The 23,093-nt window shown below is 42.4% G+C and overlaps 1 protein-coding gene across 2 annotated transcripts in view; it reads right to left on the reverse strand.

Moving 5' to 3' along the window:
• Positions 1–9,101: 9,101 nt before the first annotated feature.
• LOC124799825 overlaps positions 9,102–23,093 on the reverse strand; it is a 63,578-nt gene continuing 49,586 nt past the window's right edge. Inside the window, exons 6-7 of one of the 2 annotated variants that reach the window (XM_047262950.1) lie at positions 21,505–21,652; positions 9,102–9,424 (exon numbers count right to left, since the gene is read on the reverse strand). In XM_047262950.1, the coding sequence (XP_047118906.1) occupies positions 9,342–9,424; positions 21,505–21,652 (231 nt within the window). In that variant the 3' untranslated portion in view covers positions 9,102–9,341. Of the gene's footprint in view, positions 9,425–21,504; positions 21,656–23,093 lie in introns of both variants that reach the window. The other variant, XM_047262949.1, reaches the window with a different exon arrangement.

The following is a 23,093-nucleotide window of genomic DNA, read 5'->3' on the forward strand; positions in this document are numbered from 1 at the left end:
GATCTTTTATATGATTTATTATACCATTAACAAGTTTTCTAGTCACTGCAGGATCATCAGCAGATGGATGTGTTACAGGAAACTTATACCGTGGACCAAGTATAGCTAGACAATGTGGTGATGGTGCCTGCACTACATCGTGGTATCCATAGTAAATCCGTTCTTATAATGTACATGTCAAGTGTACACACAAATATACGCAGTATTAAGATGCCCTTGATTTCACTCTTGCGACTAAGCGCAAAACTAAGTAAGTCTACAGCTAAACACTGTATACATTGATGAGCCAGAACATTAAGACCATCTAACTAATAGGCGGTATGTCAACCTTTGGCACGGGTAGCATTGGCTAAGCATCGTGGCATGAAAGCAATTAGACCTTGGTAGGCCGCTGGAGGGAGTGCAGACACAAGTCACCTAATTCCAGTAAATTTCGGAGAGGGGAGCAAACGAGCTCTGACGCCACGTTCGATCACATCCCAGATGTTGTTCTGATCTGGCAAGTTGGGGGTTAGCACCTCAATAGGAACTCGCCACTGTGTTCCTCGAACCACGCCATCACACTCTTGGCTTTATGCCACAGCGCATTACCTTCTGAAAAGTGCCACAGCCATCGTGAAATATGATAGTTATGAAGGAGAGGACTTGGTCAGGAAGTTGTGGTGTCTTGTAAGAGGTCCAGTGGACCCATGGATGCCCACGTGAATGTTCCCAAAGCACAACGGAGTCGCCACCGGCTTGTCTCTGCCCCGCAGTACGGGTGTCAAGAAACTGATCCACTGGACGGACTCGCGCCCTCCGGTAGGCATGATGAAGAAGGTTTTACCAGCTTGTACAGCCTACGAGGTCCAACGTATGCAATGAGCGGTGGCCTCAGAACCCCACGACGTGTGGACGTGGTTCCACCCTGGTCCCGCCAAGTGTTGAAGACACTCACCACAGCACTCCTCGGTAACCGGATTAGTCATGCCGTTTCCGAAATGCTCGTGCTGATCCTCCGGGCCATCATAATCTGACCCCTGTCAAAGTCAAACAGATCGCGAGTATTTCCCATTTTACACACGGACCGCACCCTCACTGTTACTACATGCACCGTGCTTGTTTCTGACCAGCAGTCATTCCTTGCGAGTTTACTCTGCTATCACGGGGAGAGGTTTACGTCGATAGTAGGTCTTTGGTCATAATGTTGTGTCTGATCAGTGTGTACACGTGGTAATGTACATTTTTTTCCGATTTTGGCCGTCTAGGGACCGCGTTAAACAACTATTTTTCAATGTACATTTCTCCTATTGCGCTCCTCCTCTTTTCTCTTCTGCCGATATGTCTTCATCCTCTCTCTGTGCTGCTCCCTTCGGTCTTCTGTCCCAACTGTTCCTCCAGTTCTTCTCTTCTTCACTTCAAATCCTTCAAAATGTTGAATTTTGTCTCTCATTAAGTCTCTGTTGGTTATATCATCTTCTCCTATACCCATTTCCTCTAAGTCTGCTTTGACTTCTTTGAACCAGGTAATTTGGGTTCTGGGGTTCTTGTCAAAAAACATGAATATTTTCTTTGTCAGCCTTTCATCATTCATTCTTTTCAAATGGGCGTAAAAGCTTACTCTTCTCTTCCTCATAGTATCTCCCACTTTCTCAATTTTGTCATACACTTCTCTATTACTTCTAAGCTTCCAAGTCCCATTCTCAAACCTCGGCCCAAGTACTCTTCTAATGATTTTTCGCTCCTTTTTTGCTATAGCTTCCATTTCCTTGTTAGTGTTCATTGCTAAACATTCAGATGCATACAGACACTCTGGCTTAATCACAGTGTTGTAGTGCCTTATTTTTGCGTTAATTGATGCTGACTTCTTGTTGTACACATTCTTTGTTAGCTGGAATGCCATTTCCATTTTTCTTGTTCTTGTTTTATTTCCTTCTTTATCTGAAGCATTGGGCTGGATGATTTCCCCTAAATATTTGAAATTAGAAACCTTCTTTATCTGGCCATACTTTGTAATCATATTGTTCGGTGCCTCTTTTACATTGGTTAGGTACTCTGTCTTTTCAAAAGAGATTTTCAGTCCTGTAATGTACATTATTAGAACGGATTATCTATGGCTACTACGCTGTAGTGTACTCATCATCACGATAGCGTCTAGCTATACTTGGTACACGATATGATGTTCCTGTAACAGTTCCAAGCTATGACGAGCCTGCAGTAGCTAGAAAACATGTTTATGGCACTATAAATCATATCAATGCGACTGGTTGCAAATTTATGCTCCAATAAATCACCAGTTTAAATCAAGTTGTAGTTCGTCACCCATAATGAATGTACTGAAACAAAGTACATTATTTTTCACAGACAAAAATACAAAAACATCTCTACGTAAGTAGTTATCTGCGCCACTAACAGATGACATTATTTGTTACATTTACAGAACATTTGCACATACACTGCATCAACTCAAACTGAGTTATTTGTAAGTAGGCTGTTTAGGTTTTTATGTTGGTAACGCCACGTAGCGCTCTGTATGAAAATCACTGACTGTACTGTGTGCAGTCTGTGGCTGGTTTGCATTGTTGGAATTTTTGCTATTGCAGTGTTGAGCAATCGGATGCGAACAGCGCGTAGCGTTGCGCAGTTGGAGGTGAGCCGCCAGCAGTGGTGGATGTGGGGAGAGAGATGACAGAATTCTGAGAGAGGACGATCTAGACGTGTGTCCATCAGAAAGAGTAAATTTTTAATACTGTATATCATGAACCGGTATATATAACTTTTGAATATTATTAAGGTAAATGCATTGTTTGTTCTCTATCAAAATCTTTCATTTTCTAACTATGCCTGTCAGTAGTTAGTGCCTTCAGTAGTTAGAATCTTTTATTTAGCTGGCAGTATTGGCACTCGCTGTATTGCAGTAGTTCGAGTAACGAAGATTTTTGTAAGGTAAGTGATTCATGAAAGGTATAGGTTATTGTTAGTCAGGGCCATTCTTTTGTAGGGATTATTGAAAGTCAGATTGCGTTGTGCTAAAAATATTGTGTGTCAGTTTACTGTTGATCAGAATAAATAAAGAGAGAAATGTCTGAGTATGTTCAGTTCTGCTCAGCTGTTTGAAAATCAAATAACGTAAGAGGTTTATCAGCACAGTAATTCACTAATTTTTCTAAGGGGATGTTTCATATTAAGTAAATATGATAAAACGAATGATATCATGCTGTGTCTTTATATTTTGAAAAAGTGTGGCTTAATTGTATCTTAATGACTTGAATTAACTGTGTTACTACAATATGTCACTATTATTGATCATAAAACGAAGAACAGATAATACTGAAGAGTGTATAACATGTATCATTCTTGAAAAAGTGTGGCTTAATTGTATATTAATGACTTGAATTGACTGTGTTACTACAATATGTCACTATTATTGACCATAGAAACGAAGAACAGATAATACTGAAGAGTGTATAACATGTATATAACATGTATCATCCTTCCTCGCATCAGTCTTCATTTGTAGCCATCAGACATCACTTGTACACAGTTAATAATCTGACGGACAAAAACGTGGAATTAACAGCGCATTCCTCAGTTGACCTGATTAATAGCCTAACGACAACTTTTTGTTCCACCACACAAAACAAAAAAATGGGAAAAGCGATTTTGATCACGTCAAGAATCATTCCAAAACCGTTTCTGATGCAATAGAAAATTAAGACCTTTACTTGGTACCTTTTCAATTAAATACAGTATGTGATCAAAAGTATACGGACACCTGACCAAAAATGACTTACAAGTTCGTGGCGCCTTCTATCGGTAATGCTGGAATTAAATATGGTGTTGGCCCACCCTTAGCCTTAATTACAGCTTACACTCCCACAGGTATACTTAAATCAGATGCTGGAAGGCTTCTTGGGGAATGGCAGCCCATTCTTCACGGAGTGTTGCGCGGAGGTATCTATGTCGGTTGTTGAGGCCCAGCACGAAGTCGGAGTTGCAAACATCCCAAAGGTGTTCTATAGGATTCAGGTCAACACTGTGCAGGCCAGTCCATTACAGGGATGTTATTGTCGCCACGGGCCACGCATTGTGAACAGGTGCTCGATCGTGTGCTAAGATGCAGTCGCCATCCCCGAACTGTTGTTCAACAGTGGGAAGCAAGAAGGTGCTTAAAACATCAATGTAGTCGTGTGCTGTGATAGTGCCACGCAAAACAACAAGGGGTGCAAGCCCCCTCCATTAAAAACACGACCACACCATAACCCCACCGCCTCCGAATGTTACTGTTGGCAATACACACGCTGGCAGGTGAGGTTCACCGGTCATTCGCCATACCCGCATTCTGCCATCGGATCGCACGTTGTGTTCTGTGATTCGTCACTCCACACAATGTTTTTCCACTGTTCAATCGTCCAATGTTTACGCTCCTTACACCAAGCGAGGCGTAGTTTGCCATTTACCTGCGCGATGTGTGTCTTTTGGGGAGCCGCTCGACCATGAAATCCAAGTTCTCTCACCACCCGCTTATCTGTCATAGTACTTGCAGTGGATCTTGATGCAGTTTGGAATTCCTGTGTGATGGTCTGGATAGATGTCTGCCTATTGCACATTACGACCGTCTTCAACTGTCCGAGATCTCTGTCAGTCAGCAGATGAGGTCGGCCCGTACGCTATTGTGCTGTACGTGTCCCTTCACGTTTCCACTTCAGAATCACATCGGAAACAGTCGACCTAGGAATGTTTAGGGGTGTGGAAATGTCGCGTACAGACGTATGACACAAGTGACACAAAATCACCTGACCACGTTTGAAGTCCGTGAGTTCCACGGAGCGCCCCATTCTGCTCTCTCACGATGTCTAATGACTACTGAGGTCGCTGATATGGAGTACCTGGCAGTAGGTCGCAGCACAATGCACCTAATATGAAAAACGTATGTTTTGGGGGGGTTTACGGATACTTTTTATCACATACAGTATTTATTTCCCTTGCGCCCTGTACGGAGGCGAGCGTTCGCGAACTGTGACAAGTCGATCAGTGTGACGTCACAAGTTCGTTGCAGGGCCCGTGTATCTCGTTGGCCCCGTCCTGAACTATGTGTCGTACAGTGACATAACTTTGCTGATGCATTCAGTGGTATATGTGCATACTATCCGCAAAAGTGCCATGAATACAGTTAGTATTAAAGAAGTAGTAAGTTATAGCGTCATGTCTCATGCAGTAATTTTACAGCACGAACAGCGTAAAAGTAGAGAGCGATAAACATTTTTCCTTTCATCAGTTCGAAAGCGAGAAAAAAAATTGTAAAGCTTTGACATGGTGTGTGAAGTTTGTTCTAACTCGCTAAGTGTTCGCGGGCTGCGCGCCTTTTTCACCGACACCACTCTGATGGTCAGGTGGCTCTTTCCCCAACAGCGATTACGGCGTAACAGTGAGGTATACGTGTACTAAGTTTGGTTGATTGGCCTGGTGGTTTAGGAGGAGATGTGGTAAACACATACACACGCACACACACACACACACACACACACACACACACACACACACATACATACACACACCCATTCATTGTCATAATATATATTGATATTGTTTAATTATTACGTTACGGAAACCATTGCAAAACCAGAAGAATATGTAGTTGTTTCATTTATTTACAGAAAGACCCAGCTGAAGCTAAAAATTTCCGGCCTGTCTCACTGCTTTGTCATTTATTTAAAGTGCTGGAGCGAATGATCCTCAAACGCATAGCTGATTATGCGGACAAAGCCCTTATTAACGAACAAGCTGTATTTCGACTAGGAAAATCATGCTGTGGCGAAATCCTTAATCTCACACAGTACATCGAAGACGGCTATCAGAGAGGAGAAGTAACTGGGGTCGCATTCCTGGATCTCAGTGCTGCATATGACACAGTTAACCATAAGTTGCTTACCCAGAAAGTGTATAATGTCACTAAGGACTACACCCTTTCTATGTTCGTGCAATGCACGCTACAGAACAGACGCTACTATGTAACCTTACAATCTAAAAACAGCCGATGGAGGACACAGAAAAATGGACTTGCACAGGGTAGTGTCTTGGCTCCAATATTATTTAACATCTATACCAATGATCTTCCCATCAGCCACCAGACACGAATGTTCATATATGCTGACGATGCAGCAGTGGCCACACAGGATAAAATCTCTGAACAAGTGGAGGAGAATCTCACAGGAGCCTTAACAGAACTTGCTACCTAGTAAAACGGCAATAATCTCAAACCAAACCCTAGTAAATCTCAAGTATCCGCCTTCCATCTTAGGAACAAACAAGCCAAACGGAAACTCCGAGTCATATGGCAAGGGGAAGAGCTGAAACATACAAACAGCCCAAAATACCTGGGAGTAACATTGGACAGAGCACTTACTTTTAAGCAGAACTGTCACAACACTAAAAAAAAGGTCTGTGCCAGGAACAACATACTGCAGAAGCTAACAGGTTTATCGTGGGGAGCTCAACCACATGTTTTGCGCACCACGGGTCTGGTGCTGAGTATCTCAGCAGCGGAATATGCGGCCGCAGTTTGGAGGAACTCTGCTCACACTAAGCAAGTTGACGTCACCGTAAACGAAACTGTACGTATTGCCACAGGATGCCTCAAACCAACTCCCACAGACATCATTTATCCCATCATAGGCATAGCACCACCCACTATCTGCAGACAAGTAGCCGCCGAGATCGAAAGATCAAAACAAAAGAATGATCCTCGACACCCGATGCATATGCACCAATAACAACGTGTCCGGCTGAAATCCCGCAGGAGTTTCATTGAAACTACTGAAGAGCTCGCCACCAAGCCCGTCGCAAGGCGGCTATCTCTTTGGGAAGAGATGGTGCCACACTCCACAATGGAACTACTTGAGGAGGGATCTGCAGGATTTCAACTACCTTTTACAACTTGGAGATCATTAAACCGGCCGCGCACTGGAGTAACTGGGTGCAAATCAAACCTATTTAAATGGGGTTACAGTGATAGCGATAGGTGTGAATGCGGAGCAATACAGGACTTGGACCACCTACTGATTTGCCCAGATATGTCTATAACATGCACTAAAGATGATATTTTGAAACTCAATGACAAAGCAAACTATGTTGCTAATTACTGGGAAGGGAAGATATAATTGGTGCATCCGGATACGGAAGAAGAAGAATTTATTTACACTAATACTTACTCTTCCTTTTTCAATAGTTGGAAAGAATTGTATTTTTAATTAATCAACATATTGCGTTATTACGATCCGATACTAGCTATCATATGCTCTGTGAGTGGTAACACAGTATTTACTTAATGCCATGCTCAAGGACACACTCTCAGCCTGTTCGTTGAAATTCCAATTTGTGGTAGCAGCAGTTACACAATACTAATACTTGGCAACCAATTTCTCCATATATTTCATCACATCATCTTATGTCTTTACTTCATTCTTTATTGATGGTTACTACGTGGTACTGTATTTTTCGTACCTAAGTCGTACTTTCCCACACATGCCCAAGCTTCGTACTTCGATTCGCTGTTCCTAATGGTACTTGACAAACACCTTCCTTTTTCAAGAAAAGGTGTAACTATAGCTTCCTTTATATTGAACATAAGCTGAACATAATTATGAAAGATAAACGAAGAACAATTTTACAAGCTATCCTTCCTTATTGTTTAGCAACAAGCGCTTCGGATTATGTACTTTCTGCACTTTCAGATGTTGCAGTACCAGTATGTCCAACGGTGTTCACTAAACTTTCGAGAAAGTAGTAATAAAGTGACATAGATTTAATACTGCGCAATTTGTGCATTGTTTGGACTGCCTAGAAGCGTTTTTCCGTGCGACGAACAAAAAAAGTGTCATTGTTGGAAAGAAACTCGACCTTTAGCTGAATTGCGTAGCCCTTCGCCACAACAATTCACGTGTGTGGCCAAAACACAAAAGAAGTATGTTTGAACAGAAATAACCCGATTTTCATTAAAAGTAAGTGGTCAGTATATAATAATTAAGAAGGTTAAGTGTTAGTAACAATTAGAGTGTTGAATTGTTAATACGTGCTTTATTATAACGCGAACTGTGTAGCGTGTAAATCTTATAGAGCTTATAATCCCTTCAAAGTGTACATAACGAGGGTAGTCTGCAACAGTCCAAGTATCTCTTTGTACTAAATTCTCTCACGTCGTTTGTAGCGATTCTCAACCATTTCTGTTGCTAATGTATCCGCCTCAATGCCTGTCAATACCTGAATAATAATATAATAAAATGAATCTAGAAACATTCGTTAGTAACAGTCTCATTGGTTTACTACTGATACGTCGTTAGAAATGTTATTTCCATCACACGTTTACGATTAAAAATATTATCTAAAATCCTTCAATTTACAGAATTACACCATGGTACAGAAAACGGTAAAATATAGTATAATGAATAGGTGTGTCACATAATACTACCCTATGTTTGCCTGCTGCTCTCACTGACACAGTCAATTTTTTGCGTACTGCACGCCAATTTTTAATTATGTTAGTCACCTATAACTTTAAATTCAGCTTAATGAATCACTCAGTAAGTCTAGAACTTCCCAAATGAATACATATCGGACCCATCTGTCATAGAAAAGTTCATAAATCGTTTGCCCTCAAACACTATCAAAAAATGGCTCTGAGCGCTATGCGACTTAACTTCTGAGGTTTTTTTTTAAATTCAACACCACCTGCTACGAGAGACTATTCTGTGCTCTAAACGAGCAGCTTTATCGCCGCTCTTACTACGATATTCTCGTCACACGCCCTGACCCAAGTGAGACTCTGATTATGGTTCAACAGATAAATTTACTATCACGCAAAAGCAAAAAATCTTTGAGAAACGAGAATATCTCAATATGTTACTTTAAAATATGACTCTGTAATATGATTCATCACATTCAGATCGTGGATATTAACGTTAGGCTATGTGGACAGTGCCCATGGGTAAAGTTCGTACAAGGAAAATATCTACCGACGCTTTGTAAACCATAAAATTAAATTACGTGTTTCGCATTCATCACATTGTTATCAAGAGAATGGAAAGAGAAGGAACAGAAAAATATAACATAATATTTGTGCTGAGCGTTTTTTGTTTTCTTTAGGAAAGTTCTCAGTGACAATACAAGAAGATATACACATACATCATAGAATCTTTTGATTCTTGAGGCCCAGCTGTGGTCAAGCTGTTACGCGCGCGCGCGCGCGCGCGCGCACACACACACACACACACACACACACACACACACACACACGAACTACAGAGCTGCCTTGGGCATCAGAGATGTCAGTTAGTCTCCTATTTTAAGCCGCAAGATGTCGATCGTCAGAAGTCCGCAAGCTCTGGGTCCTTGCCTGCTATTAGTTGATAGAAGCTGTACACCACCAGCAGAAAGTAGGCGTCCAAACCTGTGTGCATAACATATCGTTGCATCAGTGTATGGGCCTATATATAATTAACAGCTACGACCATGTTGGTACAAAATTTATCCAATTATTAACAATTTTTACATATAAATTCCAAATAATATACACAATCTCTAAAAATATATATCTTGTAGAAGTTATCTGCCTGGTGTCATATGCATCACTTCACCGATGGCACTGGTGAAATCGTTTTTCTTGTACTATGTTCACCTGCCTGGCAGTTGCCACTGATGATGTTATGGAATAGTACGTGACAAGATACTCTGTATTGATTTTAATAGGCGTGTTCTCCGCTGTTACTACGTTTTTGCATCTTACTCCTTTTAATATCTTGACTTATAATCCATGTTCCACGCCAGTGATTGACAGGCGGGTTCTTCAGAAACGTGTCATAAGATGAAAAATAAAATTATTTTGCTCACCATGAAAAGCACTTTACCATTTGACGCTCAATTTTGTAAAGTAATTGCCTCCGCTATAATTACCTAGGGGAAGTGAATACTGAACAATGACTAGGAACGATATAAAAAGAATACAGTCGAGTGAAAGCAATATTTGGGGAAAGTAACGGACTACAAACTGAGAGATCAAATACGCGGACTCGGATTCGAATCCAGGTAGTGCCAGGGATTTTACTTAGTAGTGGGACTGCTACGGGGTAGACTCAGACTCGTGAGGCGGACTGAGAAGCCGCTAGACGGACTAGCAGCTGTTCTATGGTCAAGAAACCCGATAACGAAGGGAGACCGTTGTGCTACCGCATGCTCTTCCGTACCGCATCCAGTGATACCATTGGCACAGGATAACACGGCGGTCGGTCGGTCCCGATTGGCCCATATAAGACCAGAGCGCGGCGCTTCACCTCCTTCTACTTAATATACGCTATGTGAATGACAAAAAGTAAAGCAAGGAAGTATAAAATGGAAACAATGTGTCAATAGAATGGGGTACAACAGAATGGTTAAACATATGTTCAATTATAAACGATTGGAAAAGAAATATATCTTGCAACAAGAATAGCTTTAACTCCATACATATTCCTAATCTATTTGGTTCGAATGCAGCAATTATTTCAAAGAATACTCTGTCATATTACACTACTGGCCATTAAAATTGCTACACCACAAAGATGACGTGCTACAGACGCGAAATTTAACCGACAGGAAGAAGATGCTGTGATATGCAAATGATTAGCTTTCCAGAGCATTCACACAAGGTTGGCGCCGGTGGCGACACCTACAAAGTGCTGACATGAGGAAACTTCCCAACCGATTTCTCATACACAAACAGCAGTTGACCGGCGTTGCAGGAGAAATGCGTACCATCACGTTTCCGACTTTGATAAAGTTCGGATTGTAGCCTATCGCGATTGCGGTTTATCGTATCGCGACATTGCTGCTCGCGTTGGTCGAGATCCAATGACTGTAGCAGACTATGGAATCTGAGGGTTCAGGAGGTAAATAAGGAACGCCGTGCTGGATCCCAACGGCCCCATATCACTAACAGTCGAGCTGACAGGCATCTTATCCGCATGGCTGTAACGGATCGTGCAGCCACGTCTCGATCCCTGAGTCAACAGATGGGGACGTTTGAAAGACAACAACCATCTGCACGAACAGTTCGACGCCGTTTGTTGCAGCATGGACTATCAGCTCGCAGACCATGGCTGTGGTTACCCTTGACGCTGCATCACAGACAGGAGCGCCTGCGATGGTGTACTCAACGACGAACCTCTGTGCACGAATGGCAAAACGTCATTTTTTTCGGATGAATCAAGGTTCTGTTTACAGGATCATGATGGTCGCATCCAAGTTTGGCGACATCGCGGTGAACGCACATTGGAATCGTGTATTCGTCATCGCCATACTGGTGTACCACCCGCCGTGATGGTATGGGGTGCCATTGGTTACACGTCTCGGTCACCTCTTGCTCGCATTGACGGCACTTTGAACAGTGGACGTTACATTTCAAATGTGTTACGACCCATGGCTCTACCCTTCATTCTATCCCTGCGAAACCCTACATTTCAGCAGGATAATGCACGACCGCATGTTGCAGGTCCTGTACTGACCTTTCTGGATACAGAAAATGTTTGACTGCTGCCCTGGCTAGCACATTCTCCAGATCTCTCACCAACTGAAAACGTCTTGTCAATGGTGGCCGAGCAACTGGCTCATCACAATATGCCAGTCACTACTCTTGATGAACTGTGGTATCGTGTTGGAGCTGCATGGGCAGCTGTACCTGTACACGCCATCCAAGCTCTGTTTGACTCAATGCCCAGGCGTCTCAAGGCCGTTATTACGGCCAGAGGTGGTTGTTCTGGGTACTGATTTCTCAGGATCTATGCACCCAAATTGCGTGAAATGTAATCACGTGTCGGTTCTAGTATAATATATTTGTCCAATGAATACCCGTTTATCATCTGTATTTCTTCTTGGTGTAGCAATTTTAATGGTCAGTAGTGTAAATAACAGTATGTTTACTGCATATTCATTATAAGCTCAGATTACAGCATAAAGGATACAGAGTTTGTGGTGCTATTACCCTATTGATTGAATCAATGGCGATGTATGAACTACCTATTCTGAAATGTTTACGATTGTAGATACTGAATATCTTGTAGTTTGGTAAGAATCGATGTAAGATCGCAGCCGTGAACAAGATCTCTGCTCATACTATAATTTCCACTTGGTCCCTTCTCAGACAAGAAACATAAAATGTAAGATAAGTCTCTTGGGTTGGGTTATTTGGGGGAAGAGACCAAACTGCGATGTCATCGGTCTCATCCTATTAGGAAAGGAAGTCGGCCGTGTCCTTTCGAAGGTACCATCCTGGCCTTTGCCTGAAGAGATTTAGGGAAATCACGGAGAACCTAAATCAGGATGGCCAGTAGCGGGATTGAACCGTCGTCCTCCCGAATGAGAGTCCAGTGTGCTAACCACTGCGCCACCTCTCTCGGTTAACAAGTCTGTATATGAATGAATATGCTTTATCACTCCGCACATTGCACAATTTAAAGCGTAAATGCCTGAATTTTTGTGTGTTAATACTGGAATGTTTCCATCGTCTGCGAGTTATCGCCAAATCCATGAGATTTGTTTTTATATATCCCTAGTGTGATTGGTGGTGTTTACTGCATGGTGGTGGGTAAGCACCTTCGTAACGTAAGATAAAGTTGTCTGGTGAGCAAAGGCGCTTTTGTATTGTCTCCAAACGTCTGAACCATAAGATTCGATGTTCGTAAAGAATACCGTTCAGCAGCAGAACCTATGCAGAAATAATCGCAAGAAAACTAATCTCAATTGATGTATCAAGCACTTGGAAGCAATATCGATGTGTCTGACGTAACGGTGATGCGTAACAATTGCAAGACTGTTACGTAGGCAGACTGCGGGAGGCCCGCTGCGTCAGTGCTGCGTACGGTACAGAAGGGTGCTGTAGATTTCCCAAGTACTCATCCATTCTCTTTGCTTAACTTTCCTTTTTTTCTCTCAGTCCTCTCTGATTTGATGCAGATGCGACACATCTCTTGTGCCAATCACTCCATCTCAGAGTACACCTACCGTTCGGAATTATTTGTTGGACGTGCAATATTCCACTATCTGGCTTACACTACAATTTGTACCCTCTACAGCTCTATCTAGTACATGGTAGTTATCCGGTTATGTCTTAACACATGTCCTGTTATCCTGTCCCTTCCTCTTGTCGATGTTTCCATATTTCCTTTCCTTGCCGATCCTGAAGCAAACATCCTCATTTATTATAATACCTATTTGTATTGTCAATGTCCTCCTACAGCAACATGCCCCAAACGTATCATATGTGATACCTGCTCCTCCTATTATGTAGGGCAAACTGGACGTGCTTTCACCATCTCTTAATTACTGGACACGTGCTTAAATCCATAGACGATAGCAATATTCTACATACCGAAAAGAAGGGGCGTAGGTTAGATGTTTTAGAGGAGTTGGAGATTTTCAAACGTCTCTCTCGTCATGATGGCCTCATTCTCAACGAACAGCTGCAGCTGCGAAATAAAGGCTTTTTCGACTGTATAAAGCCATTGCTTGATCTTTGATTCAGATTTACTCATGCAGTTTGCCGAAATGGTGTTTTACTGTTACATCTTTGCTGTTTTCTTGTATGTCATGACTGACTTTTTTTACGTTACAAAATATATCCCTGTTTAAAGCAGATAAATATGTGACTTCATCCTATTATTATTAGTGCTTACGTTATGCCTGAATCGACTTCATCACAATTTCATGTGTCTAATTTTGAATATACAGTAGCCTAGTTGTTTCTGCGGCTACTAGATGGCGCTCAAAGCGACACCATGTTTACTTGCCCACACTTTCTAACGTGGGCACCTCAGTCTTGTTGCAGCCCTTGTTCTCTCAAGTACGAGCAGCCCTTAGCGGCTCGCCATCTTATTTACAACTATTCATGACGTCGCCTTTCCGGCTTAGATTTTTTAAAATGTGACTTGTAAGTACTGCATCTCTTCCAAGTCAGTACAAACTTTAATTTTATTAATGTATTATACACCTAATATGTTTTAGAACAGTTAGTTTAATTCTGAAGACGACGCTCATAGTAACGTCGAAACTTGGTCAATTTTGACTTAATATTTGTGACCGAGGGCTTATTTGTTCTAATATAATTCTGACACGGTTACTGAACCTAAGCAGCTATGTTCAAAGTTTTACGTCTCAAACGGTTCGATGATCTTTTCTGTTTTTCCTTGATTCACTATTATAAAACCGTACATTCTTAGAAACTTATTCCTCGAACTGTGGTCTACGTTTGATATCAGTACACTTATTTTGGCAAGTAATGCCCTCTTCGGCTGTGCTAGTCTATTTCATACAACCCCCTTGATTCGCCCATCATGGCTAATTTTGTTTCCAAGGCAGCGGAATGCCTTCTTCTAACCCATGATGCCCACTTTTGAATGTGAGTTTATCGATAAGCTCGTTTCTGCTAGTTTTCATTGTCTTTGCTCCTCTTTGACTTACCCTCAATCCACAGGTACGCTCATTAGACTATTCATTGCATCTACCAGATCCTGGAGTTATTCATTACATTCATTGTTGATAAGAATGTTATCAGCGAATCTTATGACCGATATCTTTTCACCCCGAATTCTGACCTTACTGCTGAATAATTGTTTTATTTCCATCGCTGCTTATTTGATCTACTGTTTGAACTGTTGTGAAGAAAGTAAATATGTCTTACGCCGTTTTTAATCTGAACGCTTTTTCCTTGGTGTTCTATTCTTCTGGGTCCCTACTGATGCTTCTGCATATTAATATATCCACGAATGTTTCGCGGCTTGTCGTTTCAATGAAATCTTCGCATGTTTCCTGTCGGATAAGGTCGCAAAGTGAACGCGGCGTTTCGGAAAGGATGTCCTCTCTTTCTATGTTCAGGTGAAGATGGAAGGAGAGAAACCCTTTCGGCAACGTTGTGCTCACCCTGCGATCTTATGCTACTTTTCTGAATATTTTTGTATTATGATATCACTCTCAGCTTTAAAAAGATACATATTCAGTTCTGCACATCTAGGTGTTCTACACCAATCATAAACGTAAAAATGATGAAGAAATAGTAAATAGGGTGGAAACTTCAAAAAGTTTAGGTGTCCGTATTGATAAGAATTTAAACCGGGAAAAGCGCTTGGTGAAGTGCTAAAACAACTTAGCTCAGCCGCATTTGCAGTTAGAATCACTGAAAATCTTTGGAAGAGACAAATCAGTATGGTTACGTATTTTTCATACGTTCATTCAAAAATGTCACATGGAATAATGTTCTGGGATAGCTCATCTTTTGAAGGAAAGCTTGCTTCACAGTATATTTAGTCCCTCATGAAGTTTGCTGTAAATAATCCACTGGTGTTCAAAGGGAACAATGACGTAAATAATTATAATAGCAGAATGCAAAATGATATTCGTTACTCCACACTAAGGCTGTCTTTTGCACAAGGAGTTCACAATGATGCAACTAATTTTTTTATCACTTACCTGGGGATATGAAATGTCTGACAGATAGCAAAGTGAAATTTGAAAACAAACTGTAACATTTTCTCCATGGCAACTGCTATATTGTAGGAGAATTTCTATTATTGTAATGCATAAAAGGTGGCGGGGTAGGAATTATTAATTCACACCTGTAAGCTATTTTATATCCCGGGTATCCGCAGCTGCGGAAAGCCATGCTGTTAGGAAGAATTGTACTGAACGCTGGTAAAACTGTTGATTATTGAAACACAAGCTGTTTCGTAGCCTAAAGCCCCATCGTCAGGTACAACCTATTGGTAAAGAGCAAAGTACGGTGTTCCACATTTTGTGGATATTCAAATTAGTAAAGGAATGTCGAAAATATACTCATAACGTTAAAAGGTCATAGGCATGCCCATCGTTCCTAATCAAAATTAACTATTCATTGAATATTGTCAATACTACGGCGAGCGAAAGTTAACGAAGATGTACTCCAGTTATTAAGGACAAATTGCTGGTAGGTGAAACTCACGGTGAAAGAGCCATGCTCTAAAATTTGCCTGCATCTAAAAAGAAAAAAACAAAAATGTTTTATAGTGAGAGGACGTTAACATTTTTAAAACAGCCAGGTTGGTGACAAAAAAAATGTCAGTGTTAACATGATTAGTCACGGCGCAATGCAAATTATTGTGTGTGGTGTATCAAGTGGGAGTGTCTTACCTGTGTGACGGCAGGGCGACGCGGTGTTGGGCAAAGCGGCCCGATCGAACGACAAAGGGCGACTAGCTGGGTAGCGGAAAGGAAGCTACCCATGTGACAGAGTGACGTCATTTACTCATGACTAGGACCACCGGGTCGCTAGCTTTAAAAGATTGCTATTATTATTTTTATCGGCTATCCAGCCCCTTTAAAATTTTTCATGGCTCTGCAACCGCAAGTTTCAACTCTCAGCAATTGTCCTAAATGAATGGAGCATGTCTTCGTTACTTTCCCTCGCCAAAGTATTGGCAATATTCACTGAATAGGAAGTTTTGATTAGGAGCGATAGGTATGCCTGTGACCTTGTAATTCGTGTGTGTATTTTAGACTTCCCCTTATTAATGTTAATTTCCTCAAAATGTAGTGACGCCATACTTGGGATATATATATATATATATATATATATATATATATATATATATATATATATTATTATGTGCGATTGGACCCATACGGATCACGCAAAGCTTTTCCGATTCAATTTTTTAATTCTCCAAACTTCTCTCATTCTTTCCCCATGAATTCTCTTTCTTTCCTCTGTCCATTTTGTCCCCTGTCTCTTGCAAACTTCATTCTCGGGTTGTACTTTCCAACTATTGATTTTTTGGCTGTATACATTTCTGTTTATAACTTCTGAAGAATTTATTTGTGCATTTGCTAGATCTGTTTTGGTTTCTTGTATCCAGGGTATGGTTTTCAATTTTTCAATGTATATTAAAATTTTGTGGAAGAGTCTGGGTGTTGGGAGTCTGTGGATATGACCGTAAAATTTTAGTCTTCTTTTCCGGATGTCTGCGGCGAGGTTAGATAATTTTTCTGTAGTTTTCCGAGACTGTAACCTGTATCCATCTTCCGTTCTTTTTGGGCCAAGAATCTTTCTGATAATTTTGCGTTCCTCTTTCAGGATGCCTTCCAGGTCGCCTTTTCTATGGAGTGTGAGTGTTTCGCTGGCATATAGTGCTTCGGGCTTGATTACTGTATTGTGGTGTCGTATTTTTGAGTGAATGGAGAGACACTTTTTATTGTAGATGTTGTGGGTTTTCCAGTATGCTCTTTTCAGTTTTTGCAGCCGAACATTTTGTGCAGTTTTCTCTCCCCCTGTGGGTTCTAGGACCTCGCCTAAGTATTTAAAGAATGGAACTCTCTCAATTTGTCCATATTTTGTAGTCAGTTTTTGAGTTTCAAATTTTGAGCAGATGAATTTGGTTTTTTGGAAGGAAATTTGTAGCCCAACTTTTTCGGCGCATTCTTTGAGAATGTCTATCTGTTTAATTGCTGTGGTCTCGTTTTCTGCTAGAATGGCCACGTCATCTGCAAATGCCAAGCATGAAATTTTAATACCATCTTTAGATCTTCCTAGTTGTATAGGCTTCCAGTAATTTTGATTCTTCAGTTCTTTTTCCCATTCTCGGATGACTATGTCTAAGACAAGGTTGAAGAGGAGTGGAGACAAGCCGTCACCTTGTCTGACGCCGGTTTTGATCAGGAAGGGCTCTGATATTTCACCCAGGAATTTTATCTTAGAAGTTGTTTGTGAGCGTTTCTTTGATAAGGTTTAGGGTTTTCGGATCGAGTCCTAGCTCCTCAAGGATAATAAAGAGAGATTGCCTATCGATTGAATCATAAGCCTTTGCGAAATCAACAAAGGAACAAATGATCGGACTGTTTCTGACTGCTTTGTATTTTAGTGTTGTCTTCAAATTGAAAATTTGTTCTGCACAGGATCGGTGAGGGCGAAAGCCAGCTTGATATTCACCAATACTGTGTTCGAGTTGTTCTTGTGTTCGTTGAAGAAAAGCTGAGAGGATTTTATAAGTGACTTGGAGAAGGGAGATTCCTCGATAGTTGTTTGTATCTCCCATGTCTCCCTTTTTATGCAGTGGATGAATTAGGGCGCATTTCCAATCTTCTGGTAGTTTTTCTGTCTGCCAAATGTCTGTGATGATTTGAGTGAGTTCTTTGAGGGAATTTGGTCCAAGATTTTTAAGTAGTTCTGCAGTGATATTATCTTCGCCGGATGCCTTGTTGTTTTTCAGTCTATGAATATGTCTTTGGATCTCCTCTAGTGTAGGTGGTGGGGATTCTGGATTTGTGTAGATAGCAGTTTCTTGAGGGAAAGTATCTTGCCAGCTCCTCACAATTTTCCCGATTTGTGAGCGCTAGTTTTCCATCTGGTTTTCTGAAACATAGATTTCGTGAGCCGTATCCATTGATTCTCCCAGCAAAGGTCTTATAGAAGTCTCGTACATTATAGTTACGGAAATTTTCTTCAATAGACTCACACTGATCTTTGAGGTACTTCCTCTTGACTTGTCTGATTGTTTTTGCCACTTGTCTTCTGGTGTTGTGGAAGTAATCTAGATTTTCTGGGGATTTTTTACTGTTATACTTCAGAAAGGCTTTCTTTCTTTCTTCCAGCGCTTTTTCACATCCAGAGTCCCACCAGGGGTGTTTTGTGCTCTTTTTCAATGGGATCAGTTCTTTTGCCTTCTTTGTAATTTTTGTTCGAAATTTTTCCCAAGAGTCAGCTGGTTCCTTTTCCCACTCCTCCTTCAGATTGGTTTCTTTGATTGTTCGTGTGTCAAATTTCATCATATGTGTTTTCTTCGGATAGAATTTTTTTGGGGTAAATTTCACTTTAATATATACATATACATATACATACATATATATATATATATATATATATATATATATATATATATATATATATATATATATACAAATTGTATTTATATTACATGTGCCCAGTATTTTGCAACCCAGTCTCTCCTTGTTGGAGCCACTGTTCTGCGTACCCATTGTGGCGCTATTCCAGCGAGGCAGTAGAGCTTATCAGTTGGGGTAGGTCTTAAGCAACCTGTGATCAACCTGCAGGTTTCGTTGAGAGCAATGTCTACTTGTCTGGCATGAGATGACCTGTACCAGACTGCAGAAGCATATTCAGCAGTAGAAAAGCACAGTGCCACTGCAGAACAGCGAATAGTTTGTGGATGTGATTCCCACTGTGTCCCCACTAGTTTGCGAATTAGGTTGTTTCGAGCGGAGATTTTCATTTTGGTGTTCTTGTAGTGAGTTTTGAATGTCAGAGTTCTATCGAGAGTGACTCCCAAGTATTTAGGTGCGTGATGATGCTGGAGTTGGATGCCTGACCATGCAATATGTAGCTCACGGTTAGCTTCCCTGTTCGTTAAATAAAAGGCTCACACTTGTGTCTTCGAAGGGTTTGGTCTGAGTTGGTTCCGATTGTAGTAGCTTGACAGTGTTCTAAGTGCTGTTGCCAGGTTTCTTTCCACTCTTTCAAAGCATGAGCTTTGCGTAGCAAGGGCTAGGTCATCTGCATATAAGAATCTCCTTGTGCCTGGGGTCGGTGGCTGGTCGTTGGTATAGATCTTGAAGAGAAGTGGAACCAAGACGCTTCCCTGAGGTAGACAATTTTTCTGCCCTCTCCAGCGACCGCGTTGTCCCTGCAATCGACCGTACCCTGGGCGTCAGGTTTCTCTGGCGGCTGATCCTTTCACACCAGAAACATCATCTTGATCCTTTTCAGGACCACAGTTAACCATCATATCGATGAATATACACTCCTGGAAATGGAAAAAAGAACACATTGACACCGGTGTGTCAGACCCACCATACTTGCTCCGGACACTGCGAGAGGGCTGTACAAGCAATGATCACACGCACGGCACAGCGGACACACCAGGAACCGCGGTGTTGGCCGTCGAATGGCGCTAGCTGCGCAGCATTTGTGCACCGCCGCCGTCAGTGTCAGCCAGTTTGCCGTGCATACGGAGCTCCATCGCAGTCTTTAACACTGGTAGCATGCAGCGACAGCGTGAACGTGAACCGTATGTGCAGTTGACGGACTTTGAGCGAGAGCGTATAGTGGGCATGCGGGAGGCCGGGTGGACGTACCGCTGAATTGCTCAACACGTGGGGCGTGAGGTCTCCACAGTACATCGATGTTGTCGCCAGTGGTCGGCGGAAGGTGCACGTGCCCGTCGACCTGGGACCGGACCGCAGCGACGCACGGATGCACGCCAAGACCGTAGGATCCTACGCAGTACCGTAGGGGACCGCACCGCCACTTCCCAGCAAATTAGGGACACTGTTGCTCCTGGGGTATCGGCGAGGACCATTCGCAACCGTCTCCATGAAGCTGGGCTACGGTCCCACACACTGTTAGGCCGTCTTCCGCTCACGCCCCAACATCGTGCAGCCCGCCTCCAGTGGTGTCGCGACAGGCGTGAATGGAGGGACGAATGGAGACGTGTCGTCTTCAGCGATGAGAGTCGCTTCTGCCTTGGTGCCAATGACGGTCGTATGCGTGTTTGGCGCCGTGCAGGTGAGCGCCACAATCAGGACTGCATACGACCGAGGCACACAGGGCCAACACCCGGCATCATGGTGTGGGGAGCGATCTCCTACACTGGCCGTACACCACTGGTGATCGTCGAGGGGACACTGAACAGTGCACGGTACATCCAAACCGTCATCGAACCCATCGTTCTACCATTCCTAGACCGGCAAGGGAACTTGCTGTTCCAACAGGACAATGCACGTCCGCATGTATCCCGTGCCACCCAACGTGCTCTACAAGGTGTAAGTCAACTACCCTGGCCAGCAAGATCTCCGGATCTGTCCCCCATTGAGCATGTTTGGGACTGGATGAAGCGTCGTCTCACGCGGTCTGCGCGTCCAGCACGAACGCTGGTCCAACTGAGGCGCCAGGTGGAAATGGCATGGCAAGCCGTTCCACAGGACTACATCCAGGATCTCTACGATCGTCTCCATGGGAGAATAGCAGCCTGCATTGCTGCGAAAGGTGGATATACACGGTACTAGTGCCGACATTGTGCATGCTCTGTTGCCTGTGTCTATGTGCCTGTGGTTCTGTCAGTGTGATCATGTGATGTATCTGACCCCAGGAATGTGTCAATAAAGTTTCCCCTTCCTGGGACAATGAATTCACGGTCTTCTTATTTCAATTTCCAGGAGTGTAGAAGGTATATCATCACCAAAAGAAGAACTGTTGCAATTGATGATACACGGCAAAACCTGTTGTATTTCAATAATCTGTTTTACCAATGAAATTCTTCCTAACATTACATCTGCATGTTTTTTTAAATAAAAAATTAAAGTAAGAAAGCAGTTTATAAAAGTTCAGCATGTAGTCACATTTACAAATTAATTTGTGAATTGAATGTACAATGGCTCTATCTACATCTTTACGATTTATCGTACAAAATGATCCATGGTACATGAAACTAACGGAGTAACTAGCTAACTGTGGATTACCTATTTCGACGACGCCGGCGGCGAGCAGGATGGGTGCGCTGCTGTCCTTCGCAGCGACCCGAAAGCCGACGCTGACGGGCACCAGGAAGAGGGTGAGCAGCGACAGGAGGGTGCGCGCCAGCAGCCACCCCCACACCACGTGCGACACCTCCTGCCGATTCACCGCAAATACACCGCCTTACCGTCGTGCACACTTGAAGCTCTACATTACCTTCAGATCGCAGTTTCGCCCGCTGTCCAGTCGCACCCCTCTTTCAAATACGCGCGCCGCCAGTTGCGCCGGCGCGATTTCCACAGCCACCACCCCGGTACGAGGGCGCTGCCACGAAACGATTACGCCACTGCCAATGAGATGCAAGCATGCCCTCTCAGGAGCTCCAGCGGTGGGTGTATATTAGTTCGAACAATCGTGCGCTGATCCCATATTGTGTGTTTGCCAGTTGAATGACATTTACAAACTTTCATAGTGGCCAGGTCTCGACATGTTCTGAATAGGTATTGTACTGAAGTGTAACAGATGATTAAACCTTTTGTATCTCTCCGTATTTCTACATTCAGATCTACTGTTAGCGACAGACGCTAGAAAAATGTTTTTCGTCATCTTTGCCCTTTGATATTAGATGTAGAATAAATTATTATCTTAATTCTCTGTTCACGAACAGCCTGTGTCCCTCGCTCCTGTATCCACTAAAGAACCACACAGCGTGCAAGGAAGACATAGCACAGATTATGTCTCATTGTGATGTAATTATGGGTGAATTCTTTGCTGACATTTGTCGTTATCGAGGAAGCGTCTGCTTCATCCAAGGGGATCTGCGTTTCTTTAGGTAGGTCGGCGATACTATACTCATTACAAATTATTTAAACGTAGATTTCGGCACGTCATGAAAGATACATTCTTCTGCGTCTCACAAGTCAACCAAAATATTCGAATCAGCAAATTGTCACTAGATTTTAATTTTCATTTTACGAATCTCCTGTAGTCCTTTGTTATTTGTAACAAAAGAGGGTCGACCCCAACATTATTGCTACCTGAAATGACCAAGTTCCTACAAAAATTTAGCAATAAAAATTATGCTTTAAATTAAAGCGGAATCTGACAATGAATGTTAAAAACGAGAGGAAATCTGAAATGAGCGTCTCTTGTACGTAATCTTGGGATACATAAAAATATGATGGTTTTCATAAATCACTTAATATTACACCCAAAAAGCCACCCAAAAAGGGAAGTAAATACGCATATTGGCTTTTAGATACTGCAGTGTGACGAGTTCTGACTCTAGTCAATGCATATTGGACACTTTCTAACTTAGCCGCTTTAGGTAGGGGTGTTTTGAATTATGGTTCCGCAAGATATCGGTCGAATAACTGGCCTGTTCTGTCTCGTTTACGACACTGTCAACTTTAACAAGCGATTGCGCAGTAGCCATTACCAAATGCTTTGTGCTGTGAGTGGTAATCTTTTCTTATTTTCAATTTAGTAAACATGCTAATAAGCAGGAAGCACAAGTTAGACTGTCCGCTCTCTGAGAGGGAGGAGGAACTTCCTCCCCTGCCGCTCTCATGTCCATGTGCCGTACTGTCATGTC

This window comes from Schistocerca piceifrons, chromosome 1, assembly GCF_021461385.2.
Source record: "Schistocerca piceifrons isolate TAMUIC-IGC-003096 chromosome 1, iqSchPice1.1, whole genome shotgun sequence".
Taxonomy (NCBI): Eukaryota; Metazoa; Arthropoda; class Insecta; order Orthoptera; family Acrididae; genus Schistocerca; species Schistocerca piceifrons.